General features: G+C 41.8%; 1 protein-coding gene across 1 annotated transcript; it reads right to left on the reverse strand.

Annotated features, from left to right (window-relative positions):
• Positions 1–542: 542 nt before the first annotated feature.
• Positions 543–4,366, reverse strand: LOC135203959 (golgin subfamily A member 6-like protein 25). Its single transcript, XM_064233888.1, has 5 exons — positions 3,933–4,366; positions 2,784–3,087; positions 1,859–2,570; positions 1,485–1,818; positions 543–1,263 (listed from the first exon to the last, which is right to left on the reverse strand). Exons 1-5 carry the CDS (start codon positions 4,364–4,366, stop codon positions 543–545), a joined length of 2,505 nt encoding a protein of 834 aa, XP_064089958.1.
• Positions 4,367–20,816: the final 16,450 nt, after the last annotated feature.

The following is a 20,816-nucleotide window of genomic DNA, read 5'->3' on the forward strand; positions in this document are numbered from 1 at the left end:
CCTCCCCTTCTCCCTACTCGTTGTGGGGTGTCTGTCAGGTGGTAACCACCCACTAAAATGTCTGTCATTACCACCGCAGTACTCTAGGATGTGCAGAACTATTATAGTACAGATTTTACTTGGTATCTCCATGTTAGATGCAGATCCTGTCTCCCCCCCCCCTCCCCCCTCCCCCCCTCCCCCCCCTCCCCCTCCCCACTCGTTGTGAGGCGTCTGTCAGGGGGTGGGTAACCACCCACTAAAACGTTTGTTCATTACAACCACAGTATTCTAGATGTGCAGTGCTTTTGTAGTGTAAATTTTGCTCGGTATCTCCTAAGTTGGATCTAGATCCAATTAACCCCCCTTTTCAGTGCGTCTGTCAGAGGGAACCCACCCTCCAAAATGGTCTGTCATCTGGGTCAATCTATAATCAGTAGAGTCTGCAGTAATATTATATATTAATTTCATCTGGTATCTCATATACTGGATCTAGAATCCAAAATCTAACGAGCAATTAGTGGTGCTTGTTAAGTAAGCCACCCATATATTTCGGGAGATGGTCAGTTTCGCTTTTTCTCCTGGCACTCCACGAATCTTTTCTGAATCCTCTGCTTCTTCTCCTGGCACTCCACGAATCTTTTCTGAAGCCTTTGCTCGTCTCCTGGCACTCCACGATTCTTCTCGAATTCCTCTGCTTCTTCTCTGGAATCCACGATCTTTTCTGAAGCCTTGCTTCGTTCTCTGGCACTCCACGAATCTTTTCTCTGAATCCTCTGCTTCTTCTCCTGGACTCCAGAATCTTTCTGAATCTTTTCTGATTCTTTTCTCCTGGAACTCCACGAATTTTTCTGTGAACCTGCTTCTTCCTGGCACTCCACGAATCTTCTCTGAATTCCTTCTGCTTCTTCTCCTGGAAAACATCCACGAATCTTCTCTGAATCCTTGCTTCTCTCCGGAACTCCACGAATCTTTTCTCTGGAATCCTCTGCTTCTTCTCCTGGAAACTCCACGGAATCCTTCTCTGATCTTCTGCTTCTTCTCCTTGGAAAACTCCACCCGAATCTTCTCTGAAATCCTTCTGCTTCTTTCCTGGAACTCCACGGAATCTCTTTTCTGAAGCCTTTGCTTCGTCCCCTCCTGGCACTGAATGGCAACGAATCTTCTGAATCCTCTGCTTTTCTTCTCCTTGGAACTCCACGAAATCTTTTCTGAATTTCTTCTGCTCCTCTTCCTGGTAAACTCACGAATCTTCTGAAGCTTTTGCTTCCGTCTCTAAGCTTTCTTTGACACGAATCTTCTCTGAATCCTCTTCTTTCTTCTCCTGGAACTCCACGAAATCTTCCTCTGAATCCTCTGCTTCTTTCTCCTTGGAACTCCTACGAATCTTCTCTTGCCTTCTTCTCCTGGCTCCACGAATCTTCCTCTGGAATCCTCTTCTTCTTTCCCCTGGAACTCCACGAATCCTTTTCTGAATCCTCCTGCTTCTTTCTCCTGGAACTCACGAATCTTCTCTGTCCTCTGCTTCTTCTCCGGAACCTCCACGAATCTTCTCTGAATCCTCTGCTTCTTCTCCTCCCACTAAGTTCCCGGAATCTCCTTGAATCCTCTGCTTCTTCTCCTGGCACTTCCACTCAACCGAATCCTTCTTCTGAATCCTCTGCTTCTTCTCCTGGACCTCCACGAATCTTCCTCTGAATCCCTGCTTCTTCTCCTGGACTCCAACGATCTTTTCTGAATCCTCTGCTTCTTCTCCTGGAACTCCACGAATCTTCTCTGAATCCTCTGCTTCTTCTCCTGGAACTCCACGAATCTTCTCTGAATCCTCTGCTTCTTCTCCTGGAACTCCACGAAAATCTTTTTCTTCTGCAGCCTCTGCCTTCTTCCCTTGGAAACTCCACGAATCTATCTCTGTTCTTCTCTCCTCCCTGAACCTCCACGAATCTTTTCTGAATCCTCTGCTTCTTCTCCTGGACTCCCACGAATCTCTTTTCTGAATCCTCTGCTTCTTTTCTTCCTGGAACTCCACAATCTTTCTCTGAATCCTCTGCCTTCTTCTCCTGGCACTCCTCGATCGTTTCTTGGAATCCCTCTGCCTTCTTCTTTCCCTGGGAACTCCACGAATCTTTCTCCTGAATCCTCTTTTGCTCTTCTTCCTGGAACTCCCGAATCTTCTCTGAATCCTCTGCTTCTTCTCCTGGAACCCACGAATCTCTGAATCCTCTTTCTTCTTCCTCCTGAACTCCACGAATCTTCTCTGAATCCTCTGCTTCTTCTCCTGGAACTCCACGAATCTTCTCTGAATCCTCTGCTTCTTCTCCTGGAACTCCACGAATCTTCTCTGAAGCCTTTGCTTCGTCTCCTGGCACTCCACGAATCTTTTCTGAATCCTCTGCTTCTTCTCCTGGAACTCCACGAATCTTCTCTGAAGCCTTTGCTTTCTTCCTCCTGAACTCAACGAATCTTTTCTGAATCCCTCTGCTTCTTCTCCTGGAACTCCACGAATCTTCCCCCTCCCTGAAAGCCTTTGCTTCGTCTCCTCCGAACTTTTTCCAACCGTCTTTCTGAAGTCCTTCTGCCTTTTCTTCTTCCTGAACTCCAAGCAATCCTTTTCTGAATCTCTGGCTTCCGTTTCTCGCTGAAAACTCCACGAAGTCCCTTCTTCTTGAAGCTTTTGCCTCGTCTTCCTGGAACTCCACGAATCTTCTTTTCCTGAATTTCTCTGCTCTCTGGAAACTCCACCGAATCTTTTCTAATCCTCCTGCTTCTTCCTTAACTGGAACGAATCTTTTCTAATCCTCTGCTTCTTCTCCTGGAACTCCACGAATCTTCTCTGAAGCCTTTGCTTCGTCTCCTGGCACTCCACGAATCTTTTCTGAATCCTCTGCTTCTTCTCCTGGAACTCCACGAATCTTCTCTGAATCCTCTGCTTCTTCTCCTGGAACTCCACGAATCTTTTCTGAATCCTCTGCTTCTTCTCCTGGAACACCGAATCTTTTCTGAATCCTCTCTTCTTCCTCCTGGAACTCCACGAATCTTCTCTGAATCCTCTGCTTCTTTCTCCTGGCACTCCAACGAATCTTTTCTGAATCTCTGCCTTCTTCTCCCCTGAACTCCACGAATCTTCTCTGAATCCTCTGCTTCTTCTCCTGGCACTCCACGAATCTTCTCTGAATCCTCTGCTTCTTCTCCTGGCACTCCACGAATCTTCTCTGAATCCTCTGCTTCTTCTCCTGGAACTCCACGAATCTTCTCTGAATCCTCTGCTTCTTCTCCTTGAACTCCCACGAAATCTTCTCTAACCTCTGCTTCTTTCTCCTGGAACTCCACGAATCTTCTCCTTAAGCCTTTTGCCTTCGTCTCCTGGCACTCCACGAATCTTTTCTGAATCCTCTGCTTTCTTCTCCTGGAACCCCCCCCATCTCTTCTGAAATCCTCTGCTTCTTCTCCTGGAACTCCAGAATTTTTCTTTTGAATCCTCTGCTTCTTCCCTCCCTGGTAACTCCCCGAATCCTCTTCTGAATCCTCTGCTTCTTCTCCTGGAACTCAACGAAATCCTTCTCTTGGAATCCTCTTCTTCTCCTCTGCTTCGTCCTCCTTGGAACTCCACGAATCTTTTCTGACTCCTCTGCTTCCTTCTCCTGAACTTCCACGATCCTTCCCTCTTGGAATCCTCCTGCTTCTTCTCCTGGAACTCCTCGAAATCCTTCTCTGAAATCCTCTTGCTTCTTCCCTCCGGGCAAACCTCCACGAATCTTTTTCTGAATCCTCTTGCTTCTTCTACCTTTGCACTTCCACGAATCTTCTCTGGAAATCTCCTGCTTCTTCTCCTGGCACTCCACGAATCTTCTTCTGAATCCTCTGCTTCTGCTCCTGGCAACTCCCACTAATCCCCCCCCTTTTTCTTAATTTTTCTCTGCTTCTTCTCCTGGAACCCCCCCCCCTTTTCCCACGAATTTCTTCTTGAATCCCCTCCTGCTTCTTCTCCTGGAACTCCACTGAATTCTTCTCTGAATCCTCTGCTTCTTCTCCTTGGAACGCCACGGAATCTGTCCTCTGAATCCTCTGCTTCTTCTCCTTGAACTCCAACTTTTAGAATCTTCTTGAATCCTCTGCTTCTTTCTTCCTTCCTGGAAAACTCCAACGAATTCTTTTCTGAATCCTCTGCTCTTTCTCCTGGAACTTCCAACCACGATCTTCTCTGATCCTTCTTGCTTCCTTCTCCTGGAACATCCACGAATCTTCTTCTGAATCCCTGCTTTTCTCCTGGCACTTCCACGAATTCTTTTTCTGAATCCTCTGGCTTCTTCTTCCTGAACTCCCACGAATCTTTTCTCTGAATTCCTCCTGCTTCTTCTCCATGGCAACTCCACGAATCTTTCTGCATCCTCTGCTCTTCTCCTGGCAACTCCACGAATCTTTTCTGAATCCTTCTTGCTTCTTCTCACTGTAACTCCACGAATCTTCTCTGAATCCTCTGCTTTCTTATCCTGGAACTCCACGAATCTTCTCGAATCTAACTCCTTTTGCCTTCTTCCCCAATGGAACTTCCACGAATCTTCTCTGAATCCTCTGACTTTTCTCTGGAACTCACGAATCTTCTCTGATCCTCTGCTTTTCTTCCTGGGCAACCTCCCACGAATCTTTCTGAATCCTCGCTTCTTCTCCTGGCACTCCACGAATCTGCTCTGAATCCTCTGCTTCTTCTCTGGCCAACTCCACGAATCTTCTGAATCATCCTTTGTCCTTTCTTCTGGCACTCAACCGAATCTTCTCTGAATCTTGCTCTCTCTGGAACTCCACGAATCTCTCTGAATCTCTGCTTCTTCCTGGAATCCACGAATCAAATCCTCTGATACTCTTTTGCTCTTCTTGGAAAATCCACGAATCTTCTCTGAAGCTTGGACTCCCGTCTCCTGCACTCCACGAATCTTTTCGAATCCTCTGCTTCTTCTCTGGAACTCACGAATCTTCTAATCTCGAAACTCCACGAATTCTTCTTCTGAATCCTCTGCTTTCTCTCCTGAACTTCAACGATCCACGATCTTTTGAATCCTGCTTCTTCTCTGGAACTCCACGAATAAATTTCTTGCACTCACGAATCTTTAAAAAAATCTGAATCCTCCTGCTTTCTTCTCCTGGAAGCTTTCGAATCCTCTCTGAATCACTCCTGCTCTTCTTTTCTGGCCACCTCAACGAATTCTCTCTGAATCCTCTGCTCTTCTCCTGGAACACGAATCAACTCTTCTTGGAATCTCTTTTGCCTCTTCCTCTCCTGGAACTCCACGAATCTTCTCTGAATCCTGCTCGTCTCCTGGCACTCCACGAATCTTTTTTTCGAATCCTCAAACGAATCTTCTCTGAATCCTCTGCTTCTCTGGAACTCCACGAATCTTTTCATCGAATATCTGAATCTCTGCTTCTTCTCCTGGAACTCCACGAATCTTCTCTGAATCTTCTCGGATCATCTGCCTCTTCTTGGAACTCCACGAATCTCTCCTGAAGCTTTGCCTTCGTCTCCTGGCACTCCACGAATAACTGTTTTCTGAATCCTCGTCCTCTTCTGGAACTCCACGAATCATCTCTATGAACTCGCCTTCTTCTCTGGAACTCCACGAATCTTTTCTGAATCCTCTGCTTCTTCTCCTGGAAACTCCACGAATCTTCTCTAATCCTCTGCTTCTTCTCCTGGAAACTCCACGAATAAATCTCTGCTCTCTGAATCTTCGTCTTCATCCTTGGAACTCCACGAATTCTTCTCTGAATCCTCTTGGCTCCTCTCCTGGAACTCCTCGAATCCTTCTCTGAAGCCTTTGCTTCGGTCTCCTTGGCACTCACTCCACGAAATGCTCTCTGGAACTCCATCTTCTGCTTCTCTCTGGACTCCACGAATCAAATTCCTCGTTGGAATCCTTCTGCCTTTCTCCTGGAACTCCGAAATCGAATCTCTCGGCAATCTCGAACCTCTTCTTCTGGAACTCCACGAATCTTCTGAATCCTCTGCTTTCTTCTGGAACTCCAAACGAATCCTTCTCTTGGAATCCTTCTGCTTCTTCTTCCTGGAACTCACGAATCTTCTCTGAAGCCTTTGCTTCGTACTCCATGGCCCATTCTTCACGAATCTTGTCCTCTGAATCCATCTGAATTCCTTCTCCCTTAAGGCAACTCCACGAACTCCTTTCTCTGAATCCTCTGCTTCTTCTCCTGGAACTACCAACGAACCTTTTTCTCTCTGATCTCTTCTGCCTCCTTCTGGCACTCCACGAATCTTCTCTGAAGCCTTGTTGGCTTCCGTCAATCCTGGCCACTCCACGAATCTTCTCTGAATCCTCTCCTCCTTCTCCTGGCACTCCACGAATCCTCTCATTTTCCTCACCGTTTCTACAATCCTCTCATTTTCCTTTCCCTTTCAGGAATCAATAAAACTCTTAAGAAAACATATTTATTTCCCTGTGACTTCAATTTCCTTCAAGGATTAACAAAGCAAAGTTATTACAAATAAACATCAAACTTTCCTTACAACAAACATTCTCCTCAAATGTTTCACATCTGACCCGTCTTCGTGAGGCTAGCTTAGACTTGATTGCGCCATTCCTTGAAGATGGACAACTGTTCCTGCGGTTTCCAGTGATCCTTCTCCAGGCTCTGTATTTCCCCTGCAGGTTCTTGAGCTTGCAAACCAATTTCTCCTTCGCTCCTCGCAGCTTTCGAAACTCATATTTCAGCTGGTCGTTCCGTTCGCCCTGGACACCGGTCTTCCTCTCCAGCTACTTGAGGCGACGATTTCCTTCCTCTAGAAGACATGTCAGCTCGTTCCTCTTTAATTTCGCAGCCTCAACTTCACACTGGAGTCCACACGTTTCCTTCGTGAGGTCTTCCACTTCCTTCTGGAACCTGACCTCGACGTCTTTCCTGACGGATTCGCGCTTTTCGGTTTGTCTTTTTGTTCCTGGACGAGCCTCGCCATCCGCGCCGATTCTTCGGTCTTTAGCAGCAGGTCTTTCTCCTTCTGTCGGAGTTTCTCTCGCCTCCCAACCTGGCAGTTTTCCTCTGCCAACTGCACTGTCAGTTCCCTTATCTTCTCACATAGGGCATCGTTTCTCTGCCCCATTTCCTTTGTGCTGTCCATCAGCTGCTGATTTTCTTCTGTGATCTTGAGGATCTTGTCTTCCAGCTGCTGTTTTTCCCTCTTCTCTTGATTGTTCTCCTTCAGAAACAACGTCTCAGCTCCAAGCGAGTGGGCCCTTTCTTGCCAGGCCTGCTGTTGCAACACCTCCTGAGTGATCTGGATCACACAAGTGCGTTCTTCCCTTCCGCCCGCCTTCTGAATCTCTTCATGGTAGTCGAACCTCTGTTGCAGCTGGAGAATTATCCTGCCCAAGTTCTCCTGCTGCTCTCTCTGGCACTGGATGGTGTCCCGCAAGGCCGCGATTCTCTCTTTCAGTTCCTTTTCCTTGGGCTGTTCAGCTCCATCATCAGTAGTCAGGAGGAACCCCACCAGTGAATAGGCATCCACAGTAAACAAGATGACTATTCCTGCATTAGACTTCTCTCCGTATTTCGCACAACATCTGGACAAAAACGTCCCAAATACAGCTGCTGCCAAAGGCCAGATAAGGCCACATTTTCTTCAAACTGGAATCCACATCTGAAATATGTTACCCAGTTCATATACTCTCCTATCTCTCTCTCTCTCTCTCTCGATTTTTCGTTGATTTTCTATATTCCACGAGAGATATTTCGATTAATCAAAATATAGCAGGAAATATTCTGAAAAATTTTCAACTGTGCCTTGTCTCTTGATGTTATAAATTGCTGAAATCTCTCTCTCAAGGATTTTTTGCAGTACGTATCCATTATGTCTGATTCTCTCTCTCTCTCTCTCTCTCTCCATGCGGGTTTTTTTAATTTTATCTATTAAAATAAATTTGGGGATTTTCCTTTATTTACCTTTTTGTCTACAAGAAAAACAATACTATCTACAGGCGGGCAAGGCGGGCAATTAGAACTGAGGAAAAAATGACCATTTTTCTAAGGCAAGTTTCATTTTTATTGAATTTTACAAGATGACTAATTAAAAGTTACAATTCTAAACGAACTAGCCGAGACATCAAGAGAAATAATATATATATATTTATATATATCTATATATAGATATATATATATATATATATATAATAATATATATATATATTATACGTAATATTCCACATACTCGACCTAAAGATCTTAAAAAACTATAGGTAAGTTTTAAGATTTTAAATTCATATCATATGGATACAAAGAAAAAATAAATCGAAATTTAATTATATTAAATTTTATCCTATACAAAAGTGAAAATAAGATATAAAAAAGTACAATTTTATTAGAACATAACTTGCGTTCGTATACTGAAATGCAATATAAAAACAAAAGTGGAAAACGCCTAACGACCCCATTTCTATTCAAGGCCAAATAGCACTAGACTCACTATGACTGACGTCAAAAATAGGTCCAGTTCTATTTGTTGAGACTTGACTCGACGCGAGGTGACGTCACTCGATGCATTCGGTGTGTACCTAGACCGTGGGTGTGAACAGCTTCTTTCAAAGGCCCATAGAAAGCAGGATTAAACTGGGTTGGCGATTCACGGTGTGTCATGAGGCAGCTTCCCGAACGTCGAAAATATTTTGAGAATTTCCAAAGTCAGACTCCTTGTAACACATTAAAAATGGGATGTAAATATGCAATTCACAATTACCTCATTACTTGAGAACATCAAAATAATAAGAATGATTTTGATTGAATGCGGTTTAGCGACCATTCATCAAACTGGAATCTACATTCAGTCCCAATTCAGTAGCAGAACAAAAGTAAACACCTTTGATTAGCCACAAAGTAATTTTCCAGGGAATCCATGTTGTGTGACTAGAAATTCTTTGTACGTACAATTCTGTGAAGGACCGGCAACTTGATTTACAGTAGTTTTAAAGAATGCTGGTAAAAAAAAAAAATGTCCTGCACTCCTACAGTACTATGTAATCACACCGACATAGTCACAAGAAAGCAAACAGAATGTACAGAAGAGAATTCGTTGAATATACGTTTAAGGCAATTCCTTAATTTCTGAATCATTTTAGTTCCGAAAAAAACAAAAGGCGAAAGAATCTGAAGATCAGATGTTGGACCTAGTTACAAAATTCGTTCTTTGATCAGCGACTAATTTGACTTAATACATCAAGTTGAACATAGACCCATATTATTTCCCCACTTCCATTTTGCTGCCTACTTCATTATCATAAACTACTTTGCAAAATAAAGCACAAAAAGCAGTTTTATTGTAAAAAAAATCGATTTCTGACCAAAAGTAAAAAAAAATAACCTTTAGAAAAAAAAACTATAGGGATTTGTCAAATCTTTCCTACTGAAACCAAATGAAAATGCTAAACAAAAATAAATAAATAAAGAAAAGTAAAGCAGTAATGGTTTCTTTGGAATTTGGCTCAAGAGCTTCTTTGGAATTTGGCTCAAGAGCTTCTTTGGAATTTGGCTAAAGAGCTTCTTTGGAATTTGGCTAAAGAGCTTCTTTGGAATTTGGCTCGAGCTTTTTTGGAATTTGGCTCAAGAGCTTCTTTGCAATTTGGCACAAGAGTTTCTTTGGAATTTGGCAGAAGAGTTTCTTTGGAATTTGGCACAAGAGTTTCTTTGGAATTTGGCAGAAGAGTTTCTTTGGAATTTGGCACAAGAGTTTCTTTGGAATTTGGCACAAGAGTTTCTTTGGAATTTGGCACAAGAGTTTCTTTGGAATTTGGCTCAAGAGCTTCTTTGGAATTTGGCACAAGAGTTTCTTTGGAATTTGGCACAAGAGTTTCTTTGGAATTTGGCACAAGAGTTTCTTTGGAATTTGGCACATGAGTTTCTTTGGAATTTGGCACAAGAGTTTCTTTGGAATTTGGCACAAGAGTTTCTTTGGAATTTGGCACAAGAGTTTCTTTAGAATTTGGCACAAGAGTTTCTTTGGAATTTGGCACAAGAGTTTCTTTGGAATTTGGCAAAAGTTTCTCTTTGGAATTTGGCACAAGAGTTTCTTTGGAATTTGGCACAAAAGTTTCTTTGGAATTTGGCTCAAGAGCTTCTTTGGAATTTGGCACAAGAGTTTCTTTGGAATTTGGCACAAGAGTTTCTTTGGAATTTGGCACAAGAGTTTCTTTGGAATTTGGCACATGAGTTTCTTTGGAATTTGGCACAGAGTTTTCTTTGGAATTTGGCACAAGAGTTTCTTTGGAAAATTTGGCACAAGAGTTTCTTTGGAACTTTGGCACAAGGTTTCAGCAAGAAGTTTCCTTTGGAATTTTGGCACAAGATTTCTTTGGAATTTGGTCACAAGGAGTTTTCTTTGGAACTGGCACAATTAGTTTCTTTGGGATTTGCAAAGATTTGTTTCTTTGGAATTTGGCAGCAAGAGTTCTTTGGAAATTTGCACATGAGTTTCTTTGGAATTTGGCACAAAAGTTTCTTTGGAATTTGGCACAAAGAGTTTCTTTGGAATTTGGGCACAAGAGTTTCTTTTTGGAATTGGCACAAGATTTTTCTTTGGAACTTGGCACATGAGTTTCTTTGGAATTTGGCACAAGGTTTCTTTGGAATTTGGCACAAGAGGTTTCTTTGGAATTTGGCACAAGAGTTTCTTGGAACTTGGCACAAGATTTTGTTTCTTTGGAATTTGGCACAAGAATTTCTTTGGTTTACGTTTTGGCACAAGAGTTCTTCTTTGGAATTGGTCAATTTCAAGAGTTTCTTTGGATTTGCAATTTAGGTTTCACAGAAGGTTTCTTTGGAACTTTGGCACAAGAGTTTCTTTGGATTTGGCACAAGAAGTTTCTTTGGTTTACGCACAAGAGTTTCTTTTGGATTTGGCACAAGTTTCTTTAGATTTGGCACAAGATTTTCTTTGAATTTTTGGCACAAGAGTTTCTTTGGATTTGCACAAGAGTTTCTTTGAATTTGGTTTGGCACAAATATAATTGGACTGACGGTTCCCGTTGTGGTACAAGACAACCAGGCAAATTTCACGATCAAATAAGACAAAAATCATAAATGTGTGATTAGTTTTCGGAGTCGGAAATGTTGTCAAAAAACATAATCTAAAAGGGAGAAAATCGTAATATATGTATATATGTATATATATATATATATATATATATATATATATATATATATATACATATATATATGTGTGTGTGTGTGTGTGTACATACGAGGATCTATGGAAATCTTTCCATTACTGACGGTCGCTAACTTAGTATAATTAGTAGAAACAGTCGTTGCTGTAAACAGAACCTACACAAACCACTGGCGTCATCTCTCGGGGGGGTGGGGGGGGGGGTGGGGGGGTGGGTGGGGGGGTGGGGGGGAGAGCTTGAAATATGGCATGACCTAGTCCAACCCGACCTTCTCAGTGAACGGCTCACAAATAATTAATGCCTAGCCATACGTCAACATCGGCCAAGTAGTGACACCCTGAGTCGAATGCTTGTCGTTAAAAGAAAAAAAAAGAAAAAAAAAAACTTTTCGGAAAAAATAAATAAGTAAATAAAATGTTATTTAAGGTTGACCCAGACAGTAGCAAAGTCTATCAGCTATTTTGATTTGTGTTTTAATTTCGTACCCAGCATGTGTGAACTGACTGCAGCTAAGTAGAGTACATTAATAATTCTATAACGTGCGAGAGCCTATGATATACGAGGTTAATTGAGTCTCCAGCGAGAATTACAGTACTAAAATACAACTTATCCGATTCAGGGATATCTAATTATTTAGAATACAAATACCTGGAGAAAATCGGTCTACTTACTCGGTTTAAATCAACGTATTAACTGCCAGAATAATTACACCTTCAGTGATGGGAATGGCAAGTGGATTCGTATGTCAAATGGACGCTTGAGTGCTCCTTAAGTAAATAAACAAACAAAAGAGTATAGAGCGCCGTGATAGAAAAAAACTGTAAAATAAGTTTTTATCTGCGATGGGGTTTTTTAATCATCTCTCAAAAATTAATATTTGGTTATAGTTCCATGCAACATGTTACACCTTTGTGTTTTCGCTAGGATTACACGAATACAAACTATTACTTGAATGCGCGTGCTCACGCCTATGTGAACAAAGCAAGAGTACATGTACTTTTTACTTCTCTAGTATGCATTACAGGGTACCTACATTCTATACCATACAACGGTCTGTTTACGCTTTACTGCTACGCTCCATGGAATAATGGAGAAAATTAGACACGAACCTGTAGTCTCACATATGCGCACGATCACGCTAGCACACAAACATCAAATCATCTATGATGATCATTTATTCATTTGCATTCGTATATTCTACGCGTTGCTATATTCGTTACGTGAGGTAAACAGTCACTACAAATAGGCTGAACTATGAGGCTCTTCTTCTTCTCTTATTCTTTTATGAGAGTTTGTGGGAGAGTGACTGCCCGCGGGGTGTACGTGTGGGCTCGCCGTAGGAATCTACTATCTTCGTCTTAATCTGGGCGAACCGGACGTCTGAGACCGGCAACGGTTGTCAGCTAACAAGTCGTCGTTGTTTATCGTTCGTTTCTCTTCTTCTGTTCTTCTTCACTAAGAAGCCTGGCAGGACGAAGAGCCCCATGCCTTGGTAGGGCCTAAAATAATAAAGGAAGGGTAAAAGGGCGTTACCTTCGAAGAAAGCAGCGGAGCAACCTCTTCACAGACTAGAGGGTATATGAAACAACGCATACCTACTCATAAGGGAAAACATTGGACGTTGTAGCGAGAAAGTCAAGGAAAAACTTAACTCACAGATTACCGAGACCCATTTTATGTAATGTTATGATCTCTCAGCTATTAAACATCTATCAAAGTGCAGACATTTTCTGTATGAACTCAACACGGCAGTGACAAAAACGTTATCTGTAAAAGTGACAAAGAGGCGTGGTCCACAAAAGAGGGTTAACACAGATTGTGAAGACTCTCACATATTAACCAAATTACTCTGGATTCAACCTTGTCAAGAGAAGCATCATGTACAAGAGCACTATTCCTAAAAAGGAGAAATAAAGACACACGGCTTTTCTCTCTTAATATCAGCCTAGTTTTTGTAAGGCAGGATCAACTGAGAATTCTATATCCCACTTCACTCCCGTCTCCTTCAGAAGCCTCTTGATGACCTTTATGACATTGCTTCCAATATCTCCCAGACTTCTGTCGTCAACCTCACCGCTCATGGAAGGCCTAATCTATTGTAGTCGGCGGTGTCCATTTTCATACCTGAGACGTCGCTCAGTGATCTGTTATCTCCCCTATTCTTTCACTTTTGCTTTATCATGAACATCCTTCAAGTACCCTTTGCTCTACCCATTCACATACAAACGATTCTACTCTTCACAAATCATATTCTTTTTTGCAGCTTTGTTCATGAACTCGGCGGTGCTATTCATGCGGACTTGAAGACCAGCAATGATAGCCACAGACAATAATCGTTACAAGACATATTCGTAAAGAATAGTACGTGCTCGAACACTGTTCAGTCACTGCATAATGCCACCTACTACCAAGTTCAGGAATTCTCTGCCTATATTTTTTTCGACTTATAATCTCTCTACTTAAAAGAGGCTAGATTATAAGAAAATTGAAAAGAAACCAAGTTTCAAATAATAATAACTCATAACTATTAGACGCAAGAGATAATAATTTGACCAGAGAATCCAGCAAGGAATAAATCCAGCGAGTAGCTATCTGCCTGGAAGACACCAATAATTCGAACGTAGGAAGGGATGCTAAATCATGGAGAGCCAATGCATAGCTAAGAAGGGAGAAGAGAGACAAATTAGGAAGAGACCCCGGGACAAAATTACGAACGCGAGCACTCGCTTCAAGTGTACACAAAAGGACATGTAATCACATGACAGTAAGGAATGGATTAACGCCCACTATCTCGGAGATAATTCATCAAAGCGCTATGTATAAGCTCACGAAAGCGCGCGTACCCTAAACCAGGATTACCAACATCATCATCATTATAAAGAATATCTAAGATTTAAAGACAGGCTCCTCCGGCCCCCAACAATTAATATCGAATGGTTTTGCGGTTCTCATTTTAATCATCCTTTTCTGAACGCTATAAGAGCACGTGCGCACACGCACACACAAAATTTCCACAACAAACTACCATATAACACCTTGAAGTCAAAGCAAGGAAAATTCCCTCACGCATGAGGAAAAGTATTACAACCTCCCAGCCATCATCAGTCAGCTTGTGGAACATCCTGATTAAGCTCAGTTGTACTGAGCGACGTCTTACTGCATAATAGATCGCGCTAGCTCTTCTTACTGCCACCCCCCTTAACAACAACACTCCCGCCCATCCCCCTCCCCCCACCCTGCCCACACAACTATAGCCTTCTTTCGTTGGTCTGACTAGTCTTTCCCATGAGTGATCGATTTCGGGTTCTATCGATTTTTATGGGAGATGGAACTCGTGGAGTAGGAGTAGAGGTTTAAGGTGATAGCATTTAACTCTCTCTCTCTCTTTAAGAATCTTGCGCCTTTGTTAGCAACTCCATTCTTCTCTTACTAACAACCCAGTGCTCCATTACATCTTTTAGAAGTTATTAATTAGGACAACATAAATAGCGTAGTCCTCTCATCGTACAGCACAAAATTATGAGCAACTAGGACTACTAAAACCATCGTGTAAAATGTGAGAAAGTGCTGTTAACCTGAACTCAACAGTTTTGAGTACGTACGTACTCCAATTTTGCCGAAATATTGCACAAAATTTATCCCGTACTTTCTTTAATAGATGCATGCCCACAATCAGCCTAAAAGACACCCTAAAAGGGAAATGCTTTAGTTCAAACGAGGATCACTGGTTGAGTGGACACAGAAGTTTATGGAATCCTGAGAAGGATGCTTTTGTGTCCTTGATTTTGGATCCAGTAAAGGACTAATGCCATCAAATTTTATGGCCTTGAGACTATATTACCCTGAGGACATCTTTGAACCCATGTTCCTATGTAATTTTATGTTCAACTTCTATCACATCGGGGAATTCCCAGTTTGCATTCGACTAGGCAAAAAAAGGGGAAAAAAAAAACTAGGCTCATGCTGGTCAGAAATTTATAAAAGATGGCTACAAAAATCCATTTGTTATGAAGTAGAGTTGCAGAGTTTGTCAAGTATGGCAGTTGACAGACACATTCCGAATGAACACATTTGAATTCAGGACGCCCCCGTAAGGATAAGAAAACGTACAAAAAACTCCATTTTCAAACTGAAAGATCACGATTATTGTTTTTGTGTTTTACCACTTTTATGGTCACTGTACCAACACGTGGGCGAAATGACTCATAATCTATATTTTCATTTGGCGATCGGGATTTTCATCATCGATAATTACTACACAGATTCACGCAACTTCTCGTCACCCACGTATTCTGCTGACACATGTGTACTACTACCCCCGTGCACGTGTTTAATGAACATGTGTGAGACTGTGGGCAATAGCCACAAGGCAAAAATAAGCGAGACTTAACTTCTCCTTCGTGGTTTGCATTACAAATCTTTCAGCAAATAAGCAAGATCCTTTTGAAATGAAATGCTGCGCGATTACATGTCGCGGATGACTATTTTCAAGTTTCAATCAAAACTAACCCAATGTTTGTTTGTATGGTGTTTTTGCGTTGCACAGAACCAGTGGTTATTCAGCAACGGGACCAACCGCTTTACGTGACTTCCGAACCACGTCGAGAGTGAACTTCTATCACCAGAAATACACATCTCTCATTCCTCGGTGGAATGCCAACACCATACCGACCACGCCATTGAGGTGATTAACTAAACCCATGCATTTAAATTGTGGCCGTTCAGTCTTGCCGAACGTTCTATAGATGTTCAATTGAATTTGCTTTCAAACGCTCCTTTATTGCAAGAAATGTTTTATAATCATTTAAGACCTCAAGCATTTTAAAAACGAATGTGATTTGTTCGAGCCTGCTGCGGAAAAGATTGGAATTTCGGTTTGATACAATCCATTATAAACTTCTGAAAAAAATGTTACTTATCCGCGTACATTGTAGTAGTGCCTACAGTGCATCATTTGATGTACACTGGCTGCTCTAACTCCTTTTAAGGGTTATTACTAATGCTAGAGAACGGGTCGGTCTTTTCGCAGTTCTCCATAAATCTGAAAATAAAATTCTAACAACTCTAAAAATATTAAATAAAGTTCTTTTTGATTTGTATAGATTTTTGGCATTATGCCAAGCACTGGGGCAACTAAGGCCATTCAGCGCTGGAACGGAAATTGTATGTGAAAGGTATGAAAGGTGATACAGGAGGAAAACCTCAAAGCAGTTGCACTATGAAACAATTGTTATTAAAGGTGTGTTCACACGGTCGAACAATGTCCGACGGACAAACATTGTTACCATATCATAGGCGAAGCAGGATGACGTCATAAGCGTTGAGACGATGGAAGTAGATCTGGCAACAAACTGTGGTACCAGATGAGGTTGTATACCACTGTTTTTACTCTGCTCACAAGGCAAAGACCGGCAGACAATTGTTAATTGGTAATAATGTTTGTCCGTCGGACATTGTTCGACCGTGTGAACGCACCTTTAGGAGAGGGTGGACAGTAAGACGGGAGGAATGAAAGTAGTTGCAGCTAGGGGCCGATGGGACACTGCAAAAACTCTTAAGTAATGCTTACATTGCACCGAATGAGGTGCACTGACGGCACTACCCCTCTACGGAATTAATAAAGTTCTTACAAATGTAACTGTAACCCACATTTTATCTCATAACGAACAACCTTTGCTTTGTCAAATAACTCTACTTAAAGTTACTTTTTATAGGACTACTCCTTTGACGGGTCCTTAGGAAGATACAGCGTCACTCTGGCCTGTTCTTAGGCCTCTTGGTTCGCAATTAGGCCTAGCTCTCCCCAAGGTCATGAGGTGTTGTGTCCACTTGGGCGGAAACGCGATATAATCATTCACGCCGCCTGTCTGCTCCGTCTCGAGTCTCCTCTCTTAAGCCTTTTGGCCTTCAAAAGGTCGTCAGGACACCCAGGCCACTGACCTTAAAAAATAAAAAAAAACTCACTAAAAAGGCCGTACCCAGAATATTTTTTATATGGGGGGCGGGTCTTTTTTCCAAGAATTGGACCTTTTCTTCTAAAAATGTCATTGCATATATAAGTATATATATCACATTCCTATTATCATTCCTGTATTGCCTACTACTAAAGAATGATGTTAATATTTAATAACAAAATTTATATAGAAAAAAACTAGCCAAAAATACAAAAAGATTAATATGTATTACTTTGTAAGTACATTCCAAAGAAAAGGATAGTCACAGAAAATATGGCCTTCCAGAAATTTTGGGCCCGACCACCCACCCATCCCCCACACCCTTCCCGCCCTCGGTACATGCTTGCTAAAGATGGACGATTGTACAAAACAGGTAAAACAGAAGCAGGGAGAGAATTCCAATGCTTGGCAATCATTGGAAGAAATCGCCAAAATGAGCATTCTGGGGATTATTGATGTCCATAAAGTGATAAAAGAAAAGTGGAAGCCTAGACGTTAATATCCATTTTCTTCGATCCCTTTCATGGAGAGTGAAGCCCTTCGACATTCTCTATATATAACCCCCCCCCCCCCCCCCCCCCCCCCACCCCCCCAGGCGAGAGTGTATCTTTCTTAAGATTGATGGTGATATAAGAGAGGGTAGGCGGAACGCTGTGTCGTTGCGAAGCTTTGACCTAGCCTTGGTTAAGTATATCTTAGTTTAGCCAGACCACTGAGCTGATTAACAGCTCTCCTAGGGCTGGCCCGAGGATTAGCTATTTTTACTTCGCTAGGAATCAATTGATTACAGCTTATTGTGGGATCCGAACCACATTATATCGAGAAATTAATTTCTAATCACCAGAAACAAACTCCTCTGAATCCACGCTGGCAGAGCGGGGAATCGAACTCCGGAGTACCGAATCGGTAGGCGAGCACGTAAACCACTCCTCCAACGATGAACAAACCTAAAATTGGTGGCCACCCAGTTGCCGTGGTTATAGTAAGTATTCAGTATACTTTTATAGCCTTGCAGCTACCGTGGAGAGAGAGAGAGAGACTAGCCCCGGACCATAATATCGTTATCACACAAAAACAAATAAATATATGGATTATATGAAGTAATTTCATTATGGATTATATGAAAAAATTTTATTATGTCATTAAAATATATTAATACCTTTCGAAAATCAAGTTCCAATTCGGGGGTAACGAAAAGCTACTCCCACCATGGACTACTGGGCCCCTTTTCATTGTTAAACGTAATATTTCCTTCTTCCGGAGAGAGAGAGAGAGAGAGAGAGAGAGAGAGAGAGAGAGAGAGAGAGAGAGAGAGAGAGAGAGAGAGAGCAAAAATACGAAACAAAATGACTGATCAGCTTATGCATCTGGAGTGAACTATGTCTAAAAATAGAACTTAATAGAAAACCGTGATAATGGACTCGCATAACAATGATAACCTCTCTCCGCATACATAGTTAAGTAAACACAAGGTACATCTACAAGGTCTTCTTCACCTAACCCGCCCATCCTCGACACGAAGTGAATTGGATGATAAGTCGCCACATCGCTATTAATTTTTGATAGTTTACCTTATATCGACCGAGTTTCAATTACGACGAAAACTGTGTGGGTCGGTTTCGTTTTACGCACTTGTTCCTGGCTGTACGTAATCACGTAATTGTCTCACCTTACCCGTCGCCTTGTGCCAACAGGCTGCTATTGAATGACTCACTGATAGTAATTTGTTAATGATCGTGTGTTTTTTTTCTCTTTTCGTTACTAACTCCAGCAAATAAATCCTATTGATGGATGAACCGTTACTGATCATCAACGGAATAATGAAAATAAAAACCGTATTTCTATATCTCATAACCTGTTCCTCTCTTTTTCACACTATTCTTCAACTTTGCGAGTTTTCCCTCTCCTATCTTTTATACTAACCCCTTTTATTTATTTGTCGGCCTATCCATTCGCCATTTAGCTCACTTCAAATTATTCTCAGTTATTTCCGTCGTTTGTTGTGCCAATCTGTTTTCAAAACCAACCAGAGGATTACTTTTCGTTCTTTTTTTTTTTACTTTTTCTTTCCCAGTACCTCTTTTTCCCGTTACCATTTAACTCGTAGTATTTACTTCCTTCTCATTAAGCATTTACTCCATGTTTCCTCAACTATTGACTCATTTTCATGCTTTTTTTTCCCTTGCCCAGTTCATTCATCCTCCATCCGAGTCGTTATCTTCTTTTCTGCGCTGACTGTTTTTCCTTCCTAGCTCCTCTCTTATCTTGTTCTTCCCACTTTTATCCACGGGGTTTTCCTATTCCTAGCTGCTTTCTTATCTCGTTCTTCCCACTTTTATCCACGGGGTTTCTTCCCTATGTTTTAACCCTTTCGTTTTGTTTGTTTGTATGGTGTTTTTACGTTGCGTGGAACCAGTAGTTATTCAGCAACGGGACCAACGGCTTTACGTGACTTCCGAACCACGCCGAGAGTGAACTTCTATCACCAGAAATACACGTCTCTCACTCCTCGATGGAATGGCCGAGAATCGAACCCGCGACCACCGAGGTGGAACGCAAACACCATACCAACCACGCCACCAAAGCGCTTCCTTTCGTTTTGTGCATGGGCATTACTTCTAGATCTCCTTCAAACTTAATTATTTTTCTCTTTGTATCTTCCCTGTTCACTTGCTTCCCTCCCTTTCCCTTTTGAATGCGTCTATAGAACTTCGCATGAAGAGGCAAACGAATTATTAAGGGCTGCGACATATTTCCCTTAGTCAAATCTAGATTCTCATAAAGGCCTTATTTTGTTTTGTAGCGACCGATCGATTCACTGAACCAGACAACTTTTGCTAAAATACGATAAAAATTATTTCATAATAAGACGTCGATGAATGCACGAGTTGTGATACCAGGGTAAATAAATATATCGAAAAATAATTTGCGAAAACGTTTTCCCGATAAATTCCTACGTACTGCCGGAGTCAGTGACAATGTGAGTGGCCACATTAGTTGGAGAATTGAAAGAAATGTCACTAATATCGCTCGCAAGAGTAGTAATAGCGTTGAAGCTCAGGAATCTTAAATATCCAAAGTGACGACTAGTTTTACCAAGTCATGTTAAAATTGTAAAGTATTGAATATTTTCTCTAATAAAAGATAAAAAAGAAAAGTCATCGACTCTCTTCCCAGCTGCTACGGTTGTGAAATGTCTTGACAACACCTTGACTTTGACAAGATAACAAGACAATGAAAAGATGCACCAGTCTCCTTCAATGAAAAATGACGGCAACGTATTTTTATTATTATTATTCATTTCGCAAAACATTCTCGTTTGTTGTTTGCATTTTTCCCACCTTCCTCCACAGGTTTGTTTGTATGGTGTTTTTACATTGCATGGAACCGGTGGTTATTAAGCAACGGGATCAACTTCTCTACGTGACTTCCGAACCACGTCGAGAGTGAACTTCTGTCACTAGAAATACACATCTCTCACTCCTCGATGGAATGCCGGAGAATCTAACTCGCAGCCACCGAGGTGGCACGCCAACACCACTGAGGCACACTTCCTCCACAGGGTTCAACCAACTGTCAATCATCTCATCGGAGGTCCCTCCCATATCAATATTCCTGGATCTTTGTCCGTGACAGCCATGTAACAATGACATTAACATACCCACCCTGGAGTTGCATTGACCGCGAGCAACGATTAAGCACATAAAATCCCATATTTTCT

This window comes from Macrobrachium nipponense, chromosome 44 (assembly GCF_015104395.2).
Source record: "Macrobrachium nipponense isolate FS-2020 chromosome 44, ASM1510439v2, whole genome shotgun sequence".
Classification (NCBI taxonomy): domain Eukaryota; kingdom Metazoa; phylum Arthropoda; class Malacostraca; order Decapoda; family Palaemonidae; genus Macrobrachium; species Macrobrachium nipponense.

What these genes read in the sequence shown, in the direction of transcription:
- LOC135203959 (XM_064233888.1), bottom strand. Translation starts at nt 4,366, where the DNA reads ATGCAGAAAGATTCGTGGAGTTGCCATGGAGAAGAAGCAGGAGGAATT. An exon ending in GGGGATTCAAGAAGAAATTC is followed by an intron (nt 3,088 to 3,932) that starts GTGGGAAAAGGG and finishes CGTGGAGTTCAG; the next exon opens with GGGAGAAGAAGGCAGAGATT. An exon ending in GGAGTTTCCAAGGGAAGAAG is followed by an intron (nt 1,819 to 1,858) that starts GCAGAGGCTGCA and finishes GTGGAGTTCCAG; the next exon opens with GAGAAGAAGCAGAGGATTCA.